The 27,593-nt window shown below is 34.8% G+C and overlaps 1 protein-coding gene across 10 annotated transcripts in view; it reads right to left on the reverse strand.

Moving 5' to 3' along the window:
• Nucleotides 1-27,593, reverse strand: part of TBC1D4 (TBC1 domain family member 4) — a 196,701-nt gene that overhangs the window by 57,458 nt on the left and 111,650 nt on the right. For 8 of the 10 annotated variants that reach the window (XM_023500545.2, XM_031958487.1, XM_031958486.1 and 5 more), the window contains exons 2-7: nt 18,239-18,826; nt 16,445-16,534; nt 13,040-13,144; nt 6,766-6,898; nt 1,344-1,435; nt 919-1,029 (exon numbers count right to left, since the gene is read on the reverse strand). In XM_023500545.2, coding sequence (XP_023356313.2) covers nt 919-1,029; nt 1,344-1,435; nt 6,766-6,898; nt 13,040-13,144; nt 16,445-16,534; nt 18,239-18,826 — 1,119 coding nt within the window. Of the gene's footprint in view, nt 1-918; nt 1,030-1,343; nt 1,436-6,765; nt 6,899-13,039; nt 13,145-16,444; nt 16,535-18,238; nt 18,827-22,715; nt 22,961-27,593 lie in introns of those variants that run through there. The other 2 variants (XM_031958490.1, XM_031958492.1) reach the window with 2 other exon arrangements.

Consider the following 27,593-nt stretch of genomic DNA (forward strand, 5'->3'; position numbering starts at 1 on the left):
ATAAAAATGTCAAGAGGGAAAGCTATTTTTGGCAGCAAGATGATAAATTCTGTTAATCCCAGTTTATCTTCCTCCTACATCCCTTCAATACAACAATATATTAACAAATTAAGAAATCAATACTTTGTATTGTAAATTTTAAAAGCATCTATATTTATTTTGAATATTTTTATAACATAGTTTTGTTTAAAGATTATAATATGGTTGATGTCACTCTCTACTTGAATGAATAAAAATTAAAAGGGTTAATTTGTAATTTAATTTGTGGCAGAAGTTTTCATATATGTAGTACCATATCCCTACTTCCTTATCCTGCTGCTTCAAATCAGAGCTCCTAAAATTTTGTTCAAATAACATTAAGAGTACACAATTGTACCTACAAGTCAATTTTTAAGTTTCCTCATTACAAAAAAGATAGCCAGTATAATTTTACAAATAAGATAAAGAAGGCTCAAAAAGATTAAGGGACTTGTTTAAGGTCACAAAGTTACTAACAGACAGAGGGCTTAAACCTAGGATTTATGACTCCAAATCCAGTGATCTTATAACTCTATTAGTCTCCATTAATTTAATCAGAAAACAGAATAACACGCTTAAAAGCTCTGGTGTTTTTTATTAATTATATGTGATCCACTAATCATATTCCAAAAACATCCTAGTCTTTTTTCAATCAATAAAAACAATGTTCTTTAAAATAATATTTCTTATGAAGTTATAATTTTCCTATAATATACAAAAGTATATATAGTTCTTAGGATTTTATTCTAAAGGAATACTAGAATTTAAAGGAAAGAAAATTTTCATTTACTCCTTCTGTTATTTTGGTTAAATCTGAGCAATTTTCAAAAGACTGCTCAATATTACAGTGACAAACTTTATTTAGACACAGACCAACTAAGAGGGGAAAAAAAATTTTACCGACTGAGTTTCTCCGATATGAATATGGGTCTTTTGTTTGGTTTCACACAACTGCCTCAAATGCAAAATTACAAGTTCATTTTCTTCTTGGTCATTTACTGGCTTCATTTTCTGATTGAAAAATAAAAAAACAGAACAAAAAACGCAAAAAATTATTTTTAGCAATGTAGCTTCTATTATTTCAGCTATCCTCACTCCTAATTTGTCTAGAAAAGGAAATAATAGTAATACTAAACTATTTTTATCAGTAAAATCAAAGTAAAAAACTTTAGATATGACTTACTAAGTAATGAGAACCATCCATACATCTATAACTTTATGTAAGAGTAGGAATAAAAGTAAAATAATATTATAAATACAGGGTCAGGTCCTGTCCCTTACTATAGTGCATATTTCCAACTTTTAATTTTTTTGGATCTTGTTACCTGAACACGTTCAAAAATGTCAGCCTGTTCATTATCTGTCAATGATGAGAGATGTCTCTGTATTACAAGTTTGGCTCTTGGTGGATAAAGACCTAAAAAATTAGAAAAAATATGAAATATATCATAGGACAAATTTAATTCCATAAAATTTACTACTGCTCATCCTCACAGCTATAAATTCAAAACAGTACATCTTCTTCTTCACAGGTTAGATAAAACTGCTATTCATGCCTTGATCTGATTCATGAACCTTATTAAAGAAAACAGTGAAAAGCAGTAAACCAAAGACAAATCCTTCAGGCATACTCCAACTGGAGCTCTTGCTCAAGGAAAACATCAAATCATTAATTTTATAATTAATACAATATTAATTATATTGTATTATATGATAGTATATAATATTACATAATATCATATTATATATTAATAATAATTAATATAATAAAATTAATAATGTTTTATACCCCTTATCCAAACAATTCTAAATCCACTTAATTACTTCATAAAGATATCGTGAAAAATCTATCAAATGTCTCACTAAAATTTTAACTATATTAAAAAAGAAATGATTGTTTCTTTTCTTGTTTTTGAGAATTTTGGGGGGTGAGGGATGAGGCACAAGAACTAGCTTATCTGCCTGTCTTCAGTCTTGAATACTCTCTCCTTTTCTAGAAGACTATTCAACAGAGAGAAACTCTTTTTCAATACTCTAAGATATAGTACCTATCTAGCTCTGGTAACATAAACTCATCTGGGGGCAGTTATTCTCAACAATCTACTCACTTATTTTAGGTCTCAACTCCTTGTAAGCCAACAATCTGGAACTATCTAAAAGAACCTGTGCTCTCCTGAAATGACTTTTGAGAAGGCAGTCTCCTCCAAGCCACAATGAGACTGCCCTTGCATGAGGTAGTCCAGTGTATTGCTCTTACAACTTTCTCTGGAAAACTGAAGGTAAAATCAACTGTTCCTTTGATTCAGCTAATGATTCTAGCTAATTAAGCCAGATTGCACTAAACATTACAATTCTCTTTATTTGTTCCATATCACTAGCAACAAGTCTATCTGTGATCTTGACTACCAAACATACATACTGCAGAAGATGAAGGCAGCCTTGTGACATTATGGGCTCTCAGTCTCTAGTCCCTTGCCCCACAAACTTACCACCTCAGGTTAAAGTTTCCAACCTTAGTCTCAATTATACACATTCCCTGTACTCTCTCCAACAACATTCACCTACTCACACACATAGTTCTCAATTGTTTTTGTGACCTTGGACAAATCATTAAACCTCTTTAAGCCCATTTCCTCATTTAGAAACTGAATTGGACAAAATGATCTCAAAAATCCCTTCCATCTTTAAATCTATCATTCTATGACACTCAATTCAACCATTGATTCTCTTCCTTCCCTACTCCTGAATTCAGTGTCCATAATAATTTCCAGTCACCTTAAAGCCATATTTACCTGTACTCTGGCTGGTTCTCGATGCCCCTCCCAACAGTTCCTTCAAAATTACCTTCTCCTCATCCGAGCAAAAGATACCAGCCACTGTTTTCTCTTCTCTATCTTAAAGAATTTCAAACTCCCGTCACTGGCCCCTTCTTCTGGGAATTCTAGGATTTTGTTCTACAGATTATCCTTACTTTCTCTCTTTTTAATTATTCCTTCCATTGACTATTTCCTTCTGCCTACAAACATGTTTCTACACCATTAAAAAAAACAAACAAAACAGAAACACTCCCTTTTGATTCTTTGGCCCACTTACATCTTACCATGGAATTAAAATATCATATTAGTTTCTAAAAATAAATTATATTGGAAATATTCACAATAAAATTATATAGGCAAATGTAGAGATTGGTAATGAAGATCTAAAGAAAGTCCCTCACTCTGCAAATATCCTCCTCACTGATTAAGCTGTTGAAAATGTAAGTAAGGGTACAGGAGTGTCTGTACCTACAATGTGCCTTTCTCAGTCTAAACCCTTGGTAGTTTAGACCTGAAGTTGAAATAAAATGAGATATAAAAAGAGAGACACAGCCATAGCAGAGGAAAACTATTAAACAAAGATGGACAGTGAAGTCACTGAATACTCAGCCAATCACAGATCCTCTCCCTCTGAGTTGCCCATCATCATCAGTCCTGCAAACAGTCTAGAATGACTGTGGCGCCTCCATTGTGTGTACTCAAGTGACAAGAAAGTGGTGTCAACAGCTTGAGCTTTTAGTTCCATGAACCAGTGAATTCTCTAGGATGGTTTCAATAACTTTTGAAGGAAACTTCATATTGAGGGGGAAGGATTTAGGATATTGCTCCCAGCAAAGTTAGTAATATATACACTGAATCTGAATCTGAAAGGAGATTGTTCCCTTGCTCTCTGCCAGTTGTTTATCTTTTTTTCTAGGACAAGAATTCTTAAAATTGTTTCAGTTTTTAATCTTTTTATACTATTTCCTATAAATCAACTTCAAGCTGGCCAATAACTATGATCACAGAGTGATGAAAAAAATCTTGTGATCCTCCAGGTGAGAAACCATTTCTTATTAGCCCTTCCAAATGCCTTTTGGTAAAGGATGGATGCATCTCCCATTTTCCCCAAACTGACAAATATCCCCAGTTTCTATCTACAGTGCTAGCATGGATTATGCAAACAGGGTTGATGACCATTAATTTCATTTATATAAAGGAGGGTGAAGGAAAGGGAGGAAGGGAAGAAGGGAAGGAAAGGAAGGAAGAGTAGGAAGGGAAAGAAGGGAAGGAAGGAAGAAAAGAAGGAAGGAAGGAAGGAAGGATGGATGGAAGGAAGGAAGGAAGGAAGGAAGAAAGGAAGGAAGGAAGGAAGGAAAGGAAGGAAGGAAGGAGGAAAGGAAGGAGGGAAAGAAGGAAAGGAAGAAGGGAAGGAGAGAGGGAAGGAAGGAGGAAAGGAAGGAGCGAAGGAAGGAGGGAGGGAAGGAAGGAAGGAGGGAAGGAAGGAAGGAAGGAAAGAAGGAAGGAAGGAAGGAGGGAGAGAAGGAAGGAGGGAGAGAAGGAAGGAGAGAAGGAAGGAGGGAGAGAAGGAAGGAGGGAAGGAAGGAGGGAAGGAGGGAGGGAAGGAAGGAAGGAGGGAGGGAAGGAAGGAAGGAGGGAGGGAAGGAAGGAAGGAAGAAAGGGAAGGAAGGAGGGAAGGAAGGAAGGAGGCAGGGAAGGAAGGAAGGAAGGAAGGAAGGAGGGAAGGAAGGAAGGAAGGAAGGAAGGAAGGAGGGAGGGAAGGAAGGAGGAAAGGAGGGAAGGAAGGAAGGAGGGAAGGAGGGAAGGAAGAAAGGAAGAAAGGAGGGAAGGAAGGAAGGAGGGAGGAAGGAAGGAAGGAGGGAGGGAAGGAAGGAAGGAGGGAAGGAGGGAAGAAAGGAAGGAAGGAAGGAAGGAAGAAAGGAGGGAAGGAGAAAGGGAGGGAAGGAAGGAGGGAGGGAAGGAAGGAAGGAAGAAAGGAGAGAAGGAAGGAAGGAAGGAAGGAAGGAAGGAAGGAAGGAAGGAGGGAGGGAGGGAAGGAAGGAAGGAAGGAGGGAGGAAGGAAGGAAGGAGGAAGGAAGGAAGGAAGGAAGGAGGAAGGAAGGAAGGAAGGAAGGAGGGAAGGAAGGAAGGAAGGAAGGGTCAGAGGGAGGACAGGTATTTATTAAGTACCTTTTATGTGTCAGGCATTGTGCTAAGAGCTTTACAAATATCTCATTTGATCCTCACAACAACCCTGGTAAGTACAATTGTTATTCTCATTTTACAGTTGAGGAAACTGAGGCAGACTAAGATAAATCACTGCACTGGGTCATATAGCTAATAGTGTAACAGGCTTGATTCAAATTCAGGTCTTCCTGACATCAGGTCTAGTGTTCTATCCAATGCAACACCTAGCTAAAAGAAAGGAAGGGGAGACTATCTCTAATTCAGCAGTTCTGCAATTATCCTTTGTAAATTATCCTTATTAGTAGAGCAAATACCTTCACTGACCTTCAATTCTGCAGTTCACATTGCCTTACTGAAGAGAAAAAATAAGAGGGGAACATGTAGGTGCCCAACTTGTTCCCATATTTCACCAAGATGAAGGACATTTCCTGAGCTATGAATCTCCTTACTCTCTTCTTTCTGTTACTGTTACCTAGAATTCTTTGAAAGCCATTCCAGCAGTTCCATTTCCAAGATATCTCTAGCTGATGGACATTGGGAGGTATCTCCATGGCAACAAAAAGTCTACATATTTTTAACCCAATTCCAAGTATAAACCCCATATACCCCAAGCAACCTCATCTTACAATAAGATCTTTAAATACCTTTGAACCAAACTTTATTTGCTAAGTTACAAAATCTTATTGTAACACTGTTTGGTCAAGTCACCCACTGATTAAAAGAACTATTTCTATGAAACTAGCCCCATCCACCTAAACTGTAATGTTTTATCCTCATTAATGAGAATTGGGGAGGGGAAAATATATGCTACTTAGCAGTGAAATTGCCATAGACCCCCACAGTATCTAAATTAGGATATTTAATTTTTTGTGTTAAGAATGTTTTACCCTTAAATTTTTATTTCCCTCCCCTAAACAGCAGCCCAAATCAACAAGTGATTTAGGAATGTAGTCCGTGAAACCATGACTTTATGAAAGATCAAGTAATTCAAATTAGAATGTTTTTTAACCAACCTTAATCAACAAATGCCTTTAAGAAATTTCACCATATTCAAAGTTACATGAGATAAAAATGTAATCTTCTTCAAAAACTAAAATTTATTCTATACAAAGATGAGCGACTGAATTTTCATAAAAATCACTTTTCTTTCTTTTCCTCAAACCCTGGCCATGCTTTCTCCCCTAGAGAATGCTTTATCATTTTAGATTAGAATTAGAGATAGTCTCCCCTTCCTTTCTTTTAGCTAGGTGTTGCATTGGATAGAGCACTAGACCTGATGTCAGGAAGACCTGAATTTGAATCAAGCCTCTTATACCTATTAGCTGTATGACCCAGTGCAGTGATTTAATCTCAGTCTGCCTCAGTTTCCTCAACTGTAAAATGAGAATGCTTTATCAAAAAAAGTTCTAAATTTTTATTCAGAAAAATAAACATATCAGTAACAAAAAAGAAATCATTGACCAGTAACACCATTTTATGATATGAGATTTTAAACAAATATTTGCTCATATTTGGAGCAGAGAACTTTGCTAAGGGAAGTTCTTCTCTGTCTATATTCTCTACCTGACTCTCCAGGGAATACAGCATATACTTCAATCAGAAACAAAGAGTCATTTAATAAAAATAGAAATAAAAGTAGAAATGTTTTTTTTTGGGGGGGGGGGCGTTTGGCAAATACAAGTCAAATCAACAGATCTTTTTTAAATATCTCCTATGTGCCAGGCAGAAATCACACTTCTTTTGTGGAGATCAAGTCAATACATACCTTCAATTCTTTCACAGAGTTTGTGCAAAGAGTGCATTGGACAGGCCTCACACAATTTAATCTGAGTTTTGGCACTCTGAAGGGCAGCTGCTGTGCTGAAGGCTTGTTTCAGGGTGAGCATTACCTCATCAACCTACAAGAAGAAACAAAATGCAAGCCTATAAAAGGTTGTTCGTATGGAACTGAATGAAAAACTTATCCAGCAACATAAGACTGTTCATGAATAGACAAAGCATTGGGAATTTGAGGTGAGGATTGATTAATGGTTGATTAGATATAGTTTTCTAGTCAGTCTGATTCATGCTTTTTAAACTAAATAATTTGACAGAAATCTCTGAAAGTTAAAAAGATCATTTGCAACATCCATCAGGAACAGCTTGCTTGCTGGCTATATGTTGTTATGCTATGAACAGCTATCAGTTGTGGTAGTATCTACTCATATCATTTTGTTTTTGATATGGTTTTGTTGGTGAGAGGGAAGGAATGACTAGGAAATGTAGTCAATTCAGATTTTTTAAAAAAATTCTATGGTCAATGGTGTCTCCTCAGAGTATTTAAAATAGTATCATTCTACTTTTGATCCATGTCAGGTACTGAGGAAGCTCTGGATCCCACCACTGATCTGGGAGCATCTCCGGCCAACTCATTTCTTTCTTGTTCTTTCATTTAATAGGATCAGGAGATTTGAATGCAGCCTTCTAAATTTCCTGGCTGTTACTCTTGAGGGCCAAGTAACAGCTCATCTGCAGGCATTGTTCACTTGTTTAGCCTGAGCCCTTGCCTTCTTTATGACACAACCGCAAATACAGGAGTGTGGTTTTCCCACACTCCACAGAAATGAAAAAGGTTGAACTCTATAGTTTTCCTGTGGGCAAGTTAGAATAATAACTCCTCATCAGAAGCATTTTAGATATTCAAAACTAGAATCATGCTTAGAACACAATATTTGTATTAGAACCTCTCCCCTAGTTTAAGGATAAGGTGTTATTTAAAGTAGCAGGTCAACTTCCATATTTGTATGTACACGGCATTGAAAATATAGATTAGATTAAAAGTCAAATACATCATTCTTGCACCCTTATAATGGATCCTTGGGAAGAACTTCATGTAAAATGGACTGACTCATAGACCTTTGGGATCACCCACTTTAGGATATATTTTCAAAAAAAAAATAAATAAATAACCAGGGGCTCTGAAATTTGTAAAGAGAAAGTGTGATACACATCTGGATAAGTCCTCAATGTTATGGGTGTGTTTGTTTGGGGAAGGAACTATCTTTTTACTAAATGCACTTAAGGATTAGTCTCCTGATTGATAGTAGTAGCCCCAAAATGTATTTAACTTGTTCAGTTTATTTAGTCTTAATATAAAAAAGATTCCTTGAAGAATTGACTGCATTAAATAAATAGATCTAAGTATAAAATGTTCTTAGTCATTTTTACAGTAAATAAAAATGGAACCCTTTTCAAAGGGCTCTCAAATTTATTTGCATATTTTTACCAAATTCCAACAAAATATACTGTTTGATTGCAATTATTTTATAATTTTAATCATACTGTTTTATTTTAAATCTCCCATAAGGCTATTTACCTCCCATAAGTGCCAGGCATTGTGCCAAGTGCTTAACAATTATTATATCATTTCATCTTAACAACAATCTGTAAAGGGCTGAATCTCTTGAATTCATGTACTGAGGTCAGACAACCTAGCACTTAAGACTAACTACCAATTGGACAATACTCTATTAGCATATTCTTGGAAAATGGCCCAAAATTCTGTGCTGGCTAGATCTGTTGGTGTATACGGGGAATTGGAGGAAGGATTAGAGGGTGGAGTAAGACAAGCCAGAGTAACTTTTGGGCTGAAGATGAAGAAGAGAGGTGTGGAGATTCCTGTGTCAATTCCTCTCATTTCAACCAAGAATAAAGACCAAGGACTTTTGCTTATCCTGACTCCGGCTAATTCTAAAGTATCCAGGGTGCTAACTCGGTCCTCCCAACAATCCTAGGAAGACAAGTGCTATTATTATCTCTATTTCCCAATGCAGAAAGTGAGCAAACCTGTTAAATGGCTTATTCAGAATTATACAGTATTTGGGGCCAAATTTGAATTCAGGTCTTCTTGACTCTAGCCCCAGAGTTCTATTCACTATACCATCTAGCTTTTTTAAAGAAATAATTCAGTCTCATTGGGCATAAAAGGATCTCAAGATGTTATTTGGTTCCATCTCTTGCCTTATGCTGTAGGACATATATGTGAGATGAATGGTTATCAATCTCAAATTTACACAACAGGAACAAAATGGCAGTCTGTTTTACTGATCCATCACCATAAGAGTCAAAAATCTTTGAAGACAAAGGCTCTGCAGCATTTATCTTAATATCCCAATAGTTAGCACTATATAGATGCTCCCAGATCAGTGGTGGGATTCAGATCAGCACTGTCCTACACACTCTAGGTACTTAACAAATGCCCATCAACTGAATAAATTGAAGGATGCTTTCTTTTATTTCTTGGAGAGACAAAGGAAGAAATGAAAAAAGACTTTCTGGATGAGATCCATGAATCCCCAAATAGTCTAATGACTCAGTTGTATGGCTGTAGTTTGCTGCACACTAAATCCATTTGTCTCATATGCTTAACAAATATCTGTAACTATTCTTATTAAGTCATACCTTTCTCGTCTTTTTCTAGGCTAAATAATCATAGATTTTTACATTTTTTTTCAACATACTACTGTTACATTCCTTCAAATCAACACAATAAATATTTACCTCTTACCTCCTATGAGCAAGGCACTGCACTTTATATATATTTTAAAAAGCACACAAAAATGGTACAGTCTCTACCTACAAAGAGCCTACATTCTATTCCTGGAAATGAGGCGAGAAGGAGGAAAAGGAGAATCATTTACAAGAAATTACATTAATAGTCAGGGAAAATAACTAGAAAAAAGAAAAATATCTTTTAAAAATACTATTTTTAGCGTTTCTCCCCCAGACAGTCCCTGGTTTTTCCATATTTTTAAATATGCAGATCCAAATGAATAAGATTTTAATCAAGGGTCTAACCAATGCTGAGTATAAAAGAATAAGTATCCAAACTTCATATATTGTTGTCTTGTCAATCCCATTTCCATATTATATTTGCTCAAGTAGTTCATGAATAGTCATATGACTCCATTGTGCCCAAATTTCTGCTTCTAAGTAGTTTATCTTTTTTTGTCTATCCATTCTATAATCTCTAACTACTCTAGTACAACCAGTTGGAAGAAGCTGTAGTGAGGCATTATTAAGAGACAACATAAGTAAAATTTCCCCCCAAACTAGAACTGTTTAAAAAATAGAAATAGCTACTGTGGGAGACAGTAGAGTCCCTGAGGTTTTCAATCAGAACATGGATTATCACTTGTGAACAATGTTGGAAAAGCCCTTTTCATTCACATTCAGAAGTAGAATTAGATGCTTCTGAGGTCCCTTTTAATTCTGAGGTTCTATGAATCTCATTCACCTTTAGGTAAGGAACATCTGTCAAAAATTTCAGTTGTTTTGAATTCTATGGTTTGGTTCATTCAGCTTATGCAGTATACTAATCCAGAAGTAAGTCATTGTTATTTTCTGATACATACTTTTTAAATTCAAAGAAATTTTACTGAATGAATTGCATTATGCTGCATAGGAGCAGAAAACAAATGCTTCCTGCATTCTTTGTACTGAACAAAGATAAGATCTCAGATGTAATTATGTAATGCGCTGTCTTACACATCTACCAAAGCCATATCCATGAGATTGTCACTTGAAACCATACTACTTAAATGACTTTGTTTTTGATCCTTGTATGTCAGCTGTTTCAGTTATCCCTCATTATGTGGATAATTTATATGTAACTGTTCTTCTGTCTTATAGTTCTGATGCCTCTCCATTTTGTACTGTATATATAATTATATATCTGTACTAATATAATTATGATAACTAGAATTTCTGATCTCTGGAATTTTCTTGTTCTAAATTCAATCACGCAGAAACTGAGACTCCAATATATTCTCAATACAATAGTCAGACATTCACAGCCAGTCCAGTCTGTTTCCTTAGTCACAGCGTTGCTGGGGTATTAGTGCTGGAGATACCCAAAGCTTCTTATGCTGATTTCCCTCCGCCAAAATTATCATATATCTGAGAATTGACCAAAGCTATAGAAATATTTAATAATCACTTAAAATCATAAAAATACACTAAAATAACAGACTGACCCTAAAGGGTAACTTCTTTTTAGTTCAGGTTGGTCAAAAACCTCCTTCATTCCTTCCTCATAACAACTATCCCCAAAAAAGTATGAAGTACAGACAGAAATAATTAAGGAAATAATTAAGGAAAGTGGATCTAAGTGATACCTGTAATATTTCACAGTTACTGTATTTGGGCAATTAATATAGTACTTATAGGTGAGGAGAAATGAGAAATTGGTATTAAAAATATATAACAGAGATGACTTGAATAGAGAACAGGTTAAAAAGTATGGATGACTAAAAATATCTAAGCACTTTTTTAACTTTTATGTAAGCCTAATTTACTCATTTGGTTCCATATCTCAACCAACAAAACTGATTGTTTTGACCTGGAGATAAATAAAAGAGAATGGGGAGAGGGAAAGAAACACAACATGGAAAATCCAGATCAGAAAACATGACAATGTTTAAAAAAAAAAAATCTGTTCTTTAAAGCTCTCTTCCCCCCAAAAAATACACAAACATTACAGATAAGAAGATAAAGATCAAAGTAAAGCATCACTTAAGAAACTGAAAAGGGGGAAAAAAAAGACTGATTTTTTTTCCCCCAATCTTTCACTGGTTTTCATTGTCTTGCTCTGAAAGCAGATATTAGAAGGAAATAAGGAACCAAGTTGTAAACGGCTGAAACTACTGAATTCAATGCCCTGAGGTCAGGACTGCTGAGCGCTTGAGGCTAAGTACTGATTGGACTATACTCTATGGGCATATGCTTGGAAAAATGGTCCTTTCCACTATCCGTACTGGCTCAATGATTGGTGTATAGAGGATTGTAGGAGGGATGAGGGGGTGCAGTAAAGCTAGCCAGGGACAACGCTGGGCGGTAGATTAGGGAGAAGGCATTCGGGGAGATTCTATTTCCATCCTGTTCAATCCTGCGTCTGGAGCCAAGAATAAAGATTGAGGACTTTTGCTTATCCTGACTCTGGCTGATTCTGGGGTGTCCTGGGTGCAAGCGTGGTCATTACACCAAGCCTCTTCCCCTCCCTTATGTGAATGAGAAAAAAGAAAAGTAGCATACTCTTGTATCCCCACTGTTAACACACACACACACACACACACACACACACACACACACACACACACACACCACTTAAAAATGATGGGATTTTGAAGTTTATTGAAATGCATAAAAACTTAGAAAAGTGAACATGCCTGCAATCTGGTTTTGGTGTCTGTTTTCTGCTATTTTTACAGGATTTGAAACTCAGGTGAAAGTGATCTTGCCCTTGTCAAACTGCCCACAAAATTTTGCAAGAACATCTCTTTTGTATTTACTCCACTATCTCTTACATTATCGCTACTTATGTCATCCAGACAACAAGCATGTATTAAGCACCTGATATGTGCCAGGCACTGTGCTAAATCTTAGCACTTCAAAGAAAGGTACAAAACAATCTCTCCCCCAAGAAGCTCACAATCTGGTGGGGGAAACAACATGCAAACAGCAATGTAAAAACAAGCAATAGAGCACCAGTTGGAGGATTCTGTTTTGCCCCCTTTAGATTCCAAGTTTTTTAATAGCAGGATCTATATCAGATCTGTCCTTTTACTTCCAGAGCCTAGCATATACATCTTATTGTTGATCTAAACCTGTGATTTCACTGGTGTGGGGAATTCCCTATGGGGAAACTCTTCCATCCATGTTGATGAGTCACTCCTCTGTAATCTGTAGTCTTAGTAAGGCAGTCTTTCCAAGGACACAGAAAAGTTATTTCCTCATGGTCAAACAGTCAGTGTCAAAAACAGGAACTGAAGCCAGGCTGGCCTGAGATGAAAGGTCAGTTTTCCATCCACAATCCCTATGTTTTGCCTTTTACATAACAGTAAGCACTTAGTAAATGTATAGCACATTTTTGGAGTTCAAAAATTTCCTCCATTTTCTATTTTTCTTACTGCTTCTTTAATTCAATTTGGGGGGGGAGGGGAAGAAAGCACATTTTTTAATAATTTATTTTTCCAATATGAGGACTAAATAATGTCACTTACCAAAGACTCACTTGCACATTGGAACACATAACAAATATACTGACTTAATCCAGGTTCTGGAGATTCCCGACAGATAAATCCAAAGTGATCAACATGCTTTATACCCTGGAAAGGGAAAAGAAAGTGGAGATCCTTAGAAATGAATATATACATTCTATGTACATGTACACATGGCCTTTAAGAAGTCACTGAAGTCCAATATTAGAGCACAGGGAATATATATGTTTGTATATATGTACTACACTTCCAGTGGGATAAAAGTTTTGTAAGATTCATAGGGATATAACTAACTTCTTGATAATTTATAGCAAAAAAAAATCTGGTTTCCAAGTTGGTTTCCAGAAAAAAGAAAGAAATTTCATTCACTCAACAACTATTTGTAAAGAGTCATAATATACAAAAGTATTTTGCTAGGAACTGGCAAAAACACAAAGATCATTAAGACAAGGTTCTTGACCTTGAGGAGATTACAATATATTAGTTGGATAATGGAGGCATAGAAGAGGAAAGGCTATGACAGATATAAAGATGCAAAGTTCTACAAGCTACAGGGCAGAAAAGAATACAAATAGTATAAAGTTAGGAGACTAGAAAAAATAAAGATAATTTCTGTCAAACATCAAATGGCTTTGATGTTTAAAAGTCTTTAGCGTAAAGGTAAGAATCAAAGCCATTAAAGAGATCATAAAAAAGGGAAAAGAACCTACATGTGCAAAATGTTTGTGGCAGCCCCTTTTGTAGTGGCAAGAAACTGGAAACTGAATGGATGCCCATCAGTTGGGGAATGGCTGAATAAATTATAGTATATGAATGTTATAGAACATTATTCTTCTATATGAAATAATCAGCAGGATGATTTCAGAAAGGCCTGGAGAGACTTATATAAACTGATGCTAAGTGAAATTGTATGAGGGCTTTGAAAATTTTATTTTATATCATTATACCCATTTTTCCTGGAGATAAACATCTTGTTTATAGATAAAAGATAAACTTAAGTGACAGAATAGAGAGTTTTCTTGGCAACATTAGTAAGCTTAGATACTGGAAGGCTGGTTAGAATGGATTGTCTTTCTTAGCCATTTTAAAATTGCATTTTGGACCCACATCCCTAATTTTACATTCCATGCATATTGAACACAGAATCAATCTGAAAACTATTCAAATACTATACAAATATAATTAAGTGAAAAGAAGTCTAGAGTTACCATAAAGTAGTTCTTTTTTTATATGGAAGAATTTTACAGGCTCCAGATTTAGAGTTAGATGAAACCTCAGAGACATCACCACAACTAGTATTTATATAGCAATTTAATATGTTATCTCATTTAATTTTCACAATAGTTTGAAATAGGTACTATAACAAGCATATTATAGCTGAAAAAACTGAGGCTGAGAGTCACTGACTTGCCTACTCAGCTAGTAAGAATATGAAAGCAGTATTCAAATGCAGGTCTTCCTACCTAAGTCATTAGACTTAAGTATTAGATATTCTTTAACACAGTAAGTCCATTTTACAGATAAGGAAAATGAAGTTTGGAGAGATATGAAACTTGCTCAGGATTATACAGTTTCCAAGGCAGGATATGATCCTGTTTTCTTGTCTGAGTTTACAATATCTACCACACCAGCGTTATCAAATTTAAACAGAAACAAGGACCAATAAACTGTATATAAGAATCTTTCTAGGCCACATGCTGACTCAGAAAACGTCCTATTAACATTCTTTATGTTTTTTACTATAGTTTTATTTATTCTGTTAAGTGTTTTCCAATTATATTTTCATCTGGTTTAGATTGTACCATACTCAGGAAGTGCTGAAGACTACAATGTGGCTGACCTAGGTGTCTGCCATCTCTGCAACACTTCCCACTGCTTGCTCAGTTATCATTAAAATGCACTGTTGGTGTAAATATATCACAAACACTTTAGGGACCACCCATACAATCACAGAGTGACACACAACTTCCTTTCCCCAGTAACTGTCCAGCCTTTTTCATTCATTCCCTTACCACAGTTCCTATCCATCTACAATCCAATCACATTTCCTCAATTTAAGCCTGGATCACTTCCAAAACATCTCCTAGAGAATACTCGAGACTGTTCCAGGCTCCTCCAGCCAGCCAAGACTTTCAGTCATGCAGCAACTGGCTAGAAGGGCTCTCTGTTTTGAAAGTGAGTGCGGTGACAGCATAAAAATAAGGATGGGCTTAAACTCAACCTACAAATATCTATTGTGATTCCTAAAATGCTAAAGTTAGCCCAAAGGCTGCTGGAACTGATGCTGGGGCCGGAGGCGATCCCACAACAGAGAGTTAGGTCAAAGAACCACCAAGTGAAAGTAATCTAAGTCTGACACACTTCATTAGTGACTAAAAGAAAAATCTTTCATTAGCCCCATAATGAGTGGAGAAAAAAACACAAACACAACTTCCATATTCAGAGAACCTCATTAGCTCAGTAGGACTTAAAACACTGACATGATGTTTTCAGTAAAGAAAATAGCCTTCTTTCCTGAAAGTAAGAAAGCAGTACTTCTTTCATAAAGGATCCTCCCATTATTTTCCTAAAGGTTGCTTGCTGTCTTCAACCAGATGGAGCCTAATGGAAGCTAGAAAAGAGGACTGAGTGAAAAAACTTAAAAGCAACCCATTCAATCAGACAAGGAAAGTGAAGCAGACGTGACAATATTTGTCCAGATGGGGCCACTTACTGAGAAGTATTGACATGTTTTGTTTAAAATATTTTCAAATTAAAAAGAAAAGTAAAATCAACAACTAATATATTTGAATACTCAGATTTCTTGTTTTCTAGCGATTGAATGGTAGGAATGAAGAGGGAACTGTTTACAGAAGGAGATGGTAAAAGAATGGGAATTGTGAGAGAATTAATTAAGAACACTACTTTTCTTTTTTTCTATCAGTTTCAGTTCAAAAGAATAAGCATGACCACATCATACCCATAGTCCTCTCTACTTAAGATTCTGAGAAACGCTATTTATTAAGGGGGAAGGGAAGGATAGGGTAGACAGGTGATAATCTAAGATTACATTTTATTTATATATTTTTTTATTTATTATATATTAAATAATATAAATATATTTACATATATATCATAGCATGTATTGTAGTATATTATATATTGTATTATGCAATATATCATAATAATATACATTATATATAATATAAACACAATTAAATGATTATATATAATTTACATATATATTTACAAACACACACACACACACACACACACACACACACACACACACACACACCCATTTACAACAGCCTAAAATATATGAAACTAAAATCTAACTTTTTTGGATCTGGTTATTTTCAGGTCTATTTACATGCCTTCATGACATACACTATTTGCTTAAATATTAACATTTCCTATAATACATACCTGAGAACAAGAAGATATATCTTTAAAATTCTTTTCTAGAACAACTGACTTGGAATCTGGGCTGATTAGATTAATTTCAAATCTCCCAACCTTAAAAATAAAGACATACAAATTATTTTCAATACATAAGTACTTAAAATTTTACTTTACCAAAAAAAACTCAATGAATGAATATATGACTATATTCATATTCAATGAATAAATTGAATGAAAAATTCAATGAATAAATATATGAATATATACTGGATTGGCCTGTGTCGAATATACCAACCATTACCAATCCATCTTTTAGCGATAAAATTACAGTTCTCTTTGCCTTACCCCCTCCCTTAGACAGCAAGTAATCCAAAATAAATATACAGTTCTCCAAAACAATTTCCCTACTTCTGAAAAAAATTATAAATTTAACTATGTTATCTTCTTGTGAGACAGTGAGTTCACAGCAGATGTTTTAAATCTGAATTAAAATAAAACTATTACTACCAAGTTTTCTGACAATAATATTGTTAATTTAAGAATTTATAGTGCATATATAGACTGACCCTAAAGGAAAGACATCTTATTAGATCTTATTAAAATTTTGAATACAAGGTTCTGCAAGAATGAATGCTGAAAACTATCTTAGCATATATTTTTAAAATAAAAAGCTATTATTAAAAAAAAAACAACTTACATGTCTGTCAAAACAAATATAATTAATATACTCCCTTAGTATCATTCTCCTTATGAAAGATGATCCATGTATGCTGATTAAAAGGATTGTTAAAACACATGAATGAGTCACTAAAGAAAAATTTGGCATTTTCTCAATAAAGATCCTTAAAATTAAGCAAATGTTCTTATCTGTATGATGATAATTGAGGACTATTCCTAAAGTGCTGGGAGTTAACTACATGACCACTCAGGTCCTACACAGAAGGAACTTTAGGATCTCTTTATTTTATAACCGTAAGTTGCTTTATTTTGGCAAGGGTGAGGGATGGAGTGAGAGTTGGGTGGAATAGTAGAAAAGATACTATTTCTAATGCCTGCAGTATATTTTTCCCTTAATTCTTCTGATGACAAATATTCAATGATTGAATCATCTATTTCTTCAGAATTCTTTGACTACCTGATTCTTTCTCTCTCTCTGTCTCTGTGTATACATACATTTATTATGCACACAGATATATATATATATGTGTGTGTGTGTGTGCATATAGATAGATATAGATATCTCTTACGCATCTATCTCTTCTGAAAACTCTGATGATTATCTAGATTTTCTTTTTTTTTTTTTTCAATAGGAAATTTTCTTCCCTTATCCCATCCTTGATTCCCTTAAATATGCTACTCCACACCAAATCCCTTCAGGTGACTTATTTGCAGATCTAGGTTAACAATTTTCATCTGTGGATAGATATCATGCAATTTATTGGTAGAAAAGACAGAAAGCCACATGTTACCTTTTTTCCCTTTAAATTAATTCCACTTTTCTGTTTTTAGTCTCCTCCTTTCATATTTGTCTCTTTCTTATATCCCATGCCCTCCCTTCCCAATTTCCTCAAATCTAAGAAATCATCTAGTTCAATATTAAAATCCCAAGACTGGCTTTGACCCAAACTCTGGCTCAAAAGCAGATCCTCTCTAACTCCAAACCTGGGGCACTTTTGTTCTCTTTCCTTTGTTTTCTGCCTTATCTCTACTTTTCATTGTCTGAGTAAAATTCCACTTGGCCCCTGCCTGCCTTCATGCTGCAATACAATGTGTCCCAAACCTGCAGAACAAGCCTCTCACAGAACGCCCAGCAAGTACCTGGAACAGCATCGTTCTATTCTTCTCTGAGTCCGAGGGCTGAACATGACTCGGGGCACTCGCATGTCTTCTTCGTGGCTGTACTTTTAGGGCACCATCATGCACTTTCTTCTGTGACACTGCAGTCACACTACTGCATCGAGACCGAAATTCTTGCTGTTCATCAAAACCAGAATCTTCCAAAATTCTTTCAGGGAAGCCAATGCGAGAGCCAGGCAGACTTGTCTGCCCCACCACCATGGTTAATCCAGAGGCAGGAGAAGTTGTCTCATCAAGTTCCTCAAATTGGCCATCTACTGGTGAAATGGGTACTTCTGATTCAAAGACCATAAGGTCGTTGCTGGAATCAGAATTCCGCTGCTCACTCAGGAGCCGGAGACGCTGACGTTCATGTAGGCTGAATTTTTCAATGCAGTCATCAATGAGGGTTGATGGGGCCTTCTTATGGGTCACGGTTACCTTTCCACAATAAAGCACTTCAAACTTCTGAGAATTGTAAAAGGCATCCTCATTATCTTTATTAGGCTTGGTGTCCTCTTTTAAAGCTGCTTTAGATACTTGCCTTATACTACTAATAACATCAGGAACCTGCAGAAAAAAAGAAAATAAAAGAAAATCCTCATTTCAGTTGGAAAGTTGGAAACTTTTTATTTCACCTATAACTAATATATAGAATATCTTTCAAAATGACAGATAAATTATATAATAATCAAAGGCTAATCTAAGTAAATTAGAAAAGTGAAATCATTAAATGATTGATAAATAAAATGTTATTCAAGTAAAATCCAAACTATTACATGGAAATCATTCTTATGGATTCATAAATATGAAAGTTATATCTATGTTGCTATAACAGACAATTATAAAATTTCTATGGAGCTGACATTCAATAGTTACAAAAGTGGATTCAGAATCAGAAAGAAGTGTTCAAATCCAAATTGAGTTACTGCCTATATGATCCAAGGCCAGCATCCCCTAACCTTTCCATGATTCAGTTTCTTCATCTATAAAATAAGAGATGGCTTCTGAGTCCAGACTCATAGTACTTTTAAAGATGTTATGAGTTTCCCCCAAAAAAGTAATTATAGTTCTCCAAACTTTCCAGTGATGAACATAAAAACTACTTTGAGGCTGAACCAAAGCCCAGAAAATGCTTTTGAAAGGTCATATTTATTTGTTATGACCTCTATTAGACTATAAGCTCCTTATGGGCAGGGATTTTCTTTTTTTACTTTTTTTTTTTTTGCTAAGCCCAGTGCCTGGCACATAGTAGTACTTAATTGTTTATTAATTAATTAATATAGTGAATCTCTAAGCTAAAATAGAAACCTGATTCTTAGATTTTAGATTTTATGGTATTTCTGCAAGTCAGTTCTTTTCCCTTCTACAAAATTGTTTATTATGAATAATCAAGAATGCTTAATGCCTTTAAACATAAGAATTCTATTTTAACTAATATTAGATAAAAACAGGAATTATCCACAAAGTAATACATTCATATCCATCATTTCCTTTTAAAGAGTAATGGAAAGACTGTGTAATGTCTTTGAGATAAGGAACTCTACACAAGACACAGCTTGTGAAAGAAGTCAGGTGTTACAGTCAACATATTACCAAGTATCCTTTTCTCCTTATCAATTCAGTACTACTGGTTCTCAAGCCACTGAGAATGGACTTCACAGATTCTCAAATAATGGTGCTGGTTGGCAAAAGCACCAAGAGTTTTAAAATGCAATGATTTCTTTAAATCAAGTATCTCTGCTGAGGAGTTAATATCTAAGCTTTTTAGGTAATTAACAGAATTAAATAAGAATAAGAGCTATTTCCCAATAGAAAGTCACAGGATATGAAAAAAATTTCTCCAAAAAGTTGAATGCTGTAAACTTTATATTAAGGAGAAATGCAAATCAAAATAATCTTGAAGTTTCACCTCATACTTCTGTTAATCAGCAAAGATAAGAAAATACAGGAATAGTCAGTGTCAAAGAGGTTTGTTAAAGACAGCCATGTTAAAAACACCATTAGTGGAGAATAAATTGGTCCAACCACTATAAGAAGCAATTTGAAATTATGTTTAAAAATTAATACAATAACCATTTTCTTTTACCCAGATATTTAATTGACAGATTCATACCAAAAAAAAAAAAAAAAAGAGAGAGAGAGAGAGAGAGAGAGAGAGAGAGAGAGAGAGAGAAAACAAACCTCCATATACCCCAAAATATTTGTAGCAGAACTTTTCATCATAGCAAAAAAAAATGGAAATTAAACAAATGTCTATTAACTGGGAGGTTAATAAAAATGGCATACATAAAAGTAATGAATTACTCTGTACTTAACTATAAGAAACTATGAATAAACAATACTGAAAAGAGTGCTATGAACTTAGGTAAGTAAAATCAGCAAAACCAACATATACCAGGTTTTAAACTACAATGATCAGAAAATACTGCACATGCCATACTTGGTTTAGTTTTGCTTAATTTCTCATATTCACTCTCATTTGTCTATCTCTCTCCCCCTCCCTCTGCCTCTCTCTGTCTCTCTCTGTCTCTCTGTGTGTGTATGTGTATGTGCGTGTGTTTGTCTCCTCCCTCCTCCTTCTCCTCCCTGGTCTCCTTTGTAACTTGTCTTCCTTGTCATAATGTAAGCTCTTTAAACAAAAGGAAAGTCAAAAAGATTTTTGGATGAGCAGGACAGCCTTGAAAGTTTTATATTGAAAAAGAAAAGTTAACTCTATGTAATAGAGATTTTCAGCTTTATTAAAATCTCCTTTATTCTTTTCTATTATTCATGTGGAAATATACATTTTACTTAGTATTTGTTAAGGGCTATTTTTATATGTGCAAACCCAGTTTGCAGTACATAGTAAGTACTTTACATATGACTTTTTCATTAGTTCATTCATAACAGGGAATAGCTCTCTGGATGAGAAGTTAGAGAAGAGCATTTTTAGAAATAAAAGTAATAATACAAACCCAAAAACATTAATATAAAAGCTTTTAAAAAATGATTCCTCTTGATCACAAATCACTTTATCAAATATTACTCATCTAGTTCAGTAACTAGGTGCTCCTCAACTCACAAATACAATTCTAGAAATTGGAGGGAAATGCTTTAATTCATGTGTTTGGGGTATAGAATTTGGACCCTCTTTTATGGGATTTTCAACCTTTATATTATCCTATACTGACAGTATGATTTTAGGTACAGCATCAGTTAAGAAGGATAGATTGGCAGGGACACTCATTTGATTGGGGGTGGGAGGAGGGTGCTTAAAGAGAGGGGAAAGTCAAAAAGAATAGCATGGTTTAATCATGATGTATTTATGCGGAATCCCATGTAATAGAATTAGGGAAATCAAGAGACTGAATATGAGCTAAGTCACTTGCCTTCTAAAATTCTCATCATAAGCTCAATTTTTTACATGATTACTTAGGTAACAATGGGTTCTCTATGTAAAAATACCTGAAAGATAATTTTGCCCACCTCTGTCACTGGGCAAATCATTTAAATCCTTGAATCTGTTTCTTTTCACTAAATCATTTTTAAAGTATTTGCTAGCTCTAAAATTCTCCAGGCAATTATCTTAACAAAACAAACAAATACACACAAACCCATTTAATATGGCATCTGGTATTGACTACTAAGGCATAATTTTTTTTTTATTTTCTTAGTGTAAGAATACAGTTAACTCATAAAAGATAATTTAGAACCAACATAATATATTGAACCATCTACAATAAGGCTACTATCAAAATTCAAAGTACGATTTTGAGCCAGTTAGAATTTTAAAAGATGGGTTTTACCTATGTTACATGTTAATGGGAGAAATTTTCTATTTTAAATAACATAAAAATCTTTCAAATAAACTAGAATATTTGTAAGTTCTGAAAGCTACAAAGACAAGAACGGCAAATCATTTCAAAGAACTTTAAAAGGAATAGTCCACATAGAAAGCGTAAAAGATGACTTCTAATATTTAATCTGAAACATTTTGATAAACATCCATTTTCTCAAACATAGAAAGACCAAAAAAAATCATGCATATTAAAATGACAAAAAGAATATGCCTTACACAGCTTTAACTTTCAGCTCTCTCACACTATTGAGGAACATCACAATATTGCCAAGAAGCAGAGCAGTAAGCTTTTGTGGGTTAGTATCTTCTTGTTATTTCCTCAATGCCTTTACTAAGGGACTCAGCTTGTCTAAATAAACAACCACAAATATCAAAGCCATTTCTACCCATAAGAACTGTTATGTTAGAGCACTGTGCTATCAATTTCATATTATTTAATTAGTATACATAATTAAATGAGCAAGTACCAAAGAAACCTGGTAGTGTTAAGCACATTAATCCTTTTAACTTTAAGAATAAAATTCTAAATCTAAGACTGACCTGCGACCTGAGATTTGTTTAGTTTATCCATGCAAAAGAAAATTCAGGAAAAAAAATGCTAATTACATTAAAAGCTACCTTTTCATCAGGAATCCAGCTGAAGAGGGGAGCCATTCCCAAGGAACAGTAAATCTGATAATGAATATAGTCCTTAGTAAGAATCTTTTGCTACATTTACCAGGAAGCTTTCTCTCTCAATGAGCAATATTTCTCAAAGTTTATGTTAATGTACTGTTGCCAGTTAAAAGATCTCTCCTAGTAGTAACCGTTACTGCTTACAAAGTCAAGCATTTCCTGACACTGAATACAGGAAATACATGAATTGTTTGGGATTTGAAAGTCAAAGAAAGCCTCTGATTTCTTTCAAAAGGAATGCTCTAATTTCAATGACCTCTTTTTTCTGTTTAAAATTAACTGAAAATAGGAGTTTGACACATTAATTAGGGAGATACCACAGTATTAGTCATAGTTTGAAGAAATATCTAGCTGATAATTATTTTCCTAGTGTTCCCTGTAACTATATTTCAGTAAATATCTGGAGAAGGAATTAAGATGAACAGGCTAACTACCCATAAAAATGGAGCACCAGAAGCAAAAGTGATAATAATCTTTATACCTGGCTTCAGAATGAAATATTTTAGATTTTTAATGAATTTTCCTTTCCTAAATGGATTTTGCTTAGGCTGACATTAAAGTTAATATGCATTTCCTTAAAAAAATAATAATAATAATTTCCAAAGGTTACAAAGAAAGAAGCTACAAAGTAGGCTCAGAATGATTTAAAAAGCTCAAGACACTTGGGTTCACAGTGACATAACCAGGATTCAAATTCAGGTCCTTTGATTGAAGAAAGAGATAAAATATTCTCCTGCTTTCAAGGAGTTTATATCCTAACATGTAAGTCAGTGTGCATTTATATAGGTTTATATAAAATGATGTAAACCTCAACTAGCTCATTTTCATGAATTGTTAAAAATGAAAATCAAAATCAAGTAAATGCTCCCAGAATATCCTATTTAGCCAAAACTCTTCTCTTCAGCCTCTATTGTTTCAACAATGTAAGGCTAAAATTCTTTAATCAGTTCATCCACTCTTGAGGCTGTCTAGTTTGCATCTCTAAATAATCTTTTGGAAACTTTCCAAACTGTTTGGTTAAGCCCTAATTTTTAAAAACAATTTTAACATCCCAATATGTATCCTTGTTCCTTCCTTTATTTCCCTTCCTCGAATCCTGAGACTTTCAAAGGTATGATTGTTTCCCCTATAAAAGGTTCACTCAAGGTACAGATCTTTGTTAACTCCTTTTCAGGACTAAGCCTTCTCTTGAAGAGGGCAACCCTGGAATTCTGAAAATCCTTGAAGGAGAAAATCTCCTTCAACTCTGCCTCAATAAGGGACTCTGCCCCAAGTCCTTTTTCCCTTAAATGAATTTAAGTTTTGATTGGTTGAGGTGAGAATGAAGAGGGGACCCCAAAACTGTGAAAATCCTTAAAGAAGAAAATCTCCTTCAATTCTGCCTCAGTGAGGGACTCTTCCCCAAAGGACAATCATCTTTGTTATCTGGGTGGGGACAGCTCAGTCCTGAAACTCACTGAATTCAATTCAAATTCTAGCTCAAAGCTGAAAACCAGCTAGGAGCCAACTTGGGACTCCACCCACAAGCCCCCTTCAGCTTGTAGCCAAAGCCCGCTATTATACAAGAGCCAAACTAAAATCTCTTTGCAGAGGTTCCAAACATGCCAGTCATACCATGCTTGACATCCCAAGGAGCCTCTGTCCACTGGAATACTCTTTCCAGTGCTATCCTCTCTTTACCCTCACCTATTTCCCTAACCAGACTTTAACCTTACTTCCAATTCCCATAATAACTCTCTTTTATCAATCTAGGTTTTCGAGTCTGTAAATTCCTTTACAAAGAACCTCTGTGCCGCCAGAAGGGAGTCCCCTAAACTCCCTACCCTTGTGCCAAATCCCAAGGGGGTGCAGGGGAGCCAACCCTCTCAATTTGGCTCCCTGAACCCCAAACCTGCTACTAGACTTTATCATTTAACTCCCTGACCACCAGAAACCCTAATTTCATTTTGGTTCCATAAATCTAAACCTCATCACTACGGGGTACTCTCTTCCCCACCTTAGAGGATCTTCCCTTTAATGGCTTCTTCCTCTTGCTTAATTGTGAGTTCCACTAGGGAACTTGTCTTTCTTTTTGTTAATTATTAAAACTCCTTTCCTCGTTAACTCTTGTGTGCTATTCACCTATAAATAACAAAACTTTATAACCTGTGATGGCTGTCTTGTCATGGCTGCTTTTACATAATACTGGTGAACTATTACATAATATTCTTTCTACAATCTATTGCTCTCCCAAATCTATTTCTATTTACCACTCCTGGTGCCTCTTTTACCTCCTGAGTAAAGAGCAAATAAAAGAAACAAGGTAACTTTAAGGGAGTTAAAGCTGTGTAAGGTCTTGCAGGGGTCCTCAAACTATAGCCTGCGGGCCAGATGCAGCAGCTGAGGACATTTATCCCCCTCACCCAGGGCTATGAAGTTTCTTTATTTAAAGTTTTTGTTATTACTATAGTCTGGCCCTCCAACAGTCTGAGGAACAGTGAACTGGACCCCTATTTAAAAAGTTTGAGGACCCCTGGTTAGACTTTTTGTCATTTAATATGAATGAATTGATCTTTTTATGTTTAAGAAAATGGTGCTCATCAAAATGTTCCAAATTAAATATTAGAAATTAGTGTTATAGTCATCTTTTACATCTTCTATGTAGGAACAAAGAGGAATGAGGAATGATTTCATGTGGAAAAGACAGAATTTTAGCTGAATTTTGAAGAAAAACAAATTTCAAAAGGCAGATGTGGGAAGAGAATACATTTCAGTCATAAAAGACAACTATTTAACAACAGTAAGAAAGAAGACAGTATGTCCTATTCAAGGAACGATAAAAAAAAAAAGAAGACAAATTTGGTTATATGACTTTTAAGATACTAGATGAAACTTTTCCTAATCTACCAATTACAACTGCCCATTCTCCCAAACTACCTTGTATTTAAGTACTTTGTATTTGTTCTTATTTCTTCACTAAATCTTTACCTGTATATACTTAGTTATGTACTGATTGTCCTTACTAGATTATAAGGCTAATTGTGAATCGGGATTGCACCTAGCACAATGTCAGGTGCATTACACATGTTAAGGGCTTAATAAATACTTGTTTAGTGGCCCATCTGAATGACTGGGAGGTGGAGAAGGATAATATACTGTTATAAAATATAATTGTTATATAATTATACAAACTGGAAAGGTAGGATGAAACCCCAATTACATAATAAAGGCAATAGGGAGCCACTGGGATTTATTGTGAGAAAAGGGGCATGGAAGGAGAGGATATGAACAGATCTGTCCCAGAAGAAAACCATTTACAACGTGTATGTGAATTACTAAGAGAAAGGGACTATGAAACCAATAGCAGGTAAATAGAATAACTTCCTGTTCTCTTTTCTCTTCTAGCTATATCTTTTGAGTACTCCTAAACCACCTATAGCTGTTTAAATCCTCTGCCTATGAACAGAACCCCTGAAATACACCATTTAATAGTAAAGTAGTACATTGTACTCATAAATTGAATATCAGTGTTTCAAGGAACTAGAGCCTTTTGAAAAGAACAAAATAAATCAGGACTTGAATAGTGTCAGTTCTTACAATGTGAAGACTTCAATTTCCACCATAATTAAAACATTTTTTAAGCTTTTTTTTTAACTATTAAAAGTTCCCATTTAAGAGACAGCTAAAGACTAAGAATGAACATTTCAAATTATAACTAGTTTAAAACAAAGGATTTCTTATTACAATTCTTTTCCTCCTCTTAACTAATTTCATTCCATCCGTAATCAGCATTCTAAGTCAATTTGCAAGATCACCAAGAACATTATTCTATATTCAACTCCTGCCATATCATACCACTCCATGAGAAACATCTAGTTCCATGTTATCAGACTTACTGTCATATTTTACTGAGATGGAACTCAAGAAGATAAACATGTGTGGTAAGTGCATACAAAGAAGACATGAGCATTTTGATTCTCACATAATCATAGGCTCTTTGTGTATGTGACTATGTTAAATGCTGAAGATTAAAAATAGGCAAACTCAATTACTGTACATCAAGAGTAATTCAATATCTTAGAAATCAGTACTCTGATGCCAAAAACCAACTAGAGAAACTTAAGATATGTAATTCTAGCCTAAGTGGGGCAAGGGTGACTTCTTCATTTTTCCATGACTATGAAGGACATTGTAGAAATAATCAAATAACAAATTAAAATATTGAGTCCTTACAATCTTTTAAAGCTCACTCTACAAAGGACAGATTTTTAAAAATTTACATGGTTCATTCAACAATTCAAGGATTTGAAATTTCATCAGAATGGATATTTTCTACTAAGGCATATACCAAACTTTTTATAACTCAGTAGATGGTTTAAGAGTCACTGTGGCTAAAAAGTTCACAGTATGAAGCCAGCTGTCCTTGAACAACAGACATACCCCTAAGACCCTATTCCAGTTCAGAAGGACCTTACTGCTCTTTTACTGTTCTGGAATAACCTCTTCAAAATCATTTCTATGTGAGAATAAGATTTTTAAAAAGGATTTTTAGGAGTAATTTTTAAAATTAGTTGCCATTTTAAAAAAATGAAAAGAGCTCATTGAATCCCAAAGATACAAAACAGAACAGCTCATTTGCCAAAAAGAAAAACAATTCTTTATAACCAAAGATAACTTAAGTTAATATTAAGTTTTCTGAACATGAAAGTCATGACACTATATGGGAGACTATGACAAGTTGAATTGTGTGTGTGTGTGTGTGTGTGTGAGAGAGAGAGAGAGAAAGACAAAGAGAGAGACAGAAAGGAAGGAGGGGAGAGGAAAAAAGGGAAGGGGGACAAG

This window comes from Sarcophilus harrisii, chromosome 3, assembly GCF_902635505.1.
Source record: "Sarcophilus harrisii chromosome 3, mSarHar1.11, whole genome shotgun sequence".
In the NCBI taxonomy this organism is placed as follows: domain Eukaryota; kingdom Metazoa; phylum Chordata; class Mammalia; order Dasyuromorphia; family Dasyuridae; genus Sarcophilus; species Sarcophilus harrisii.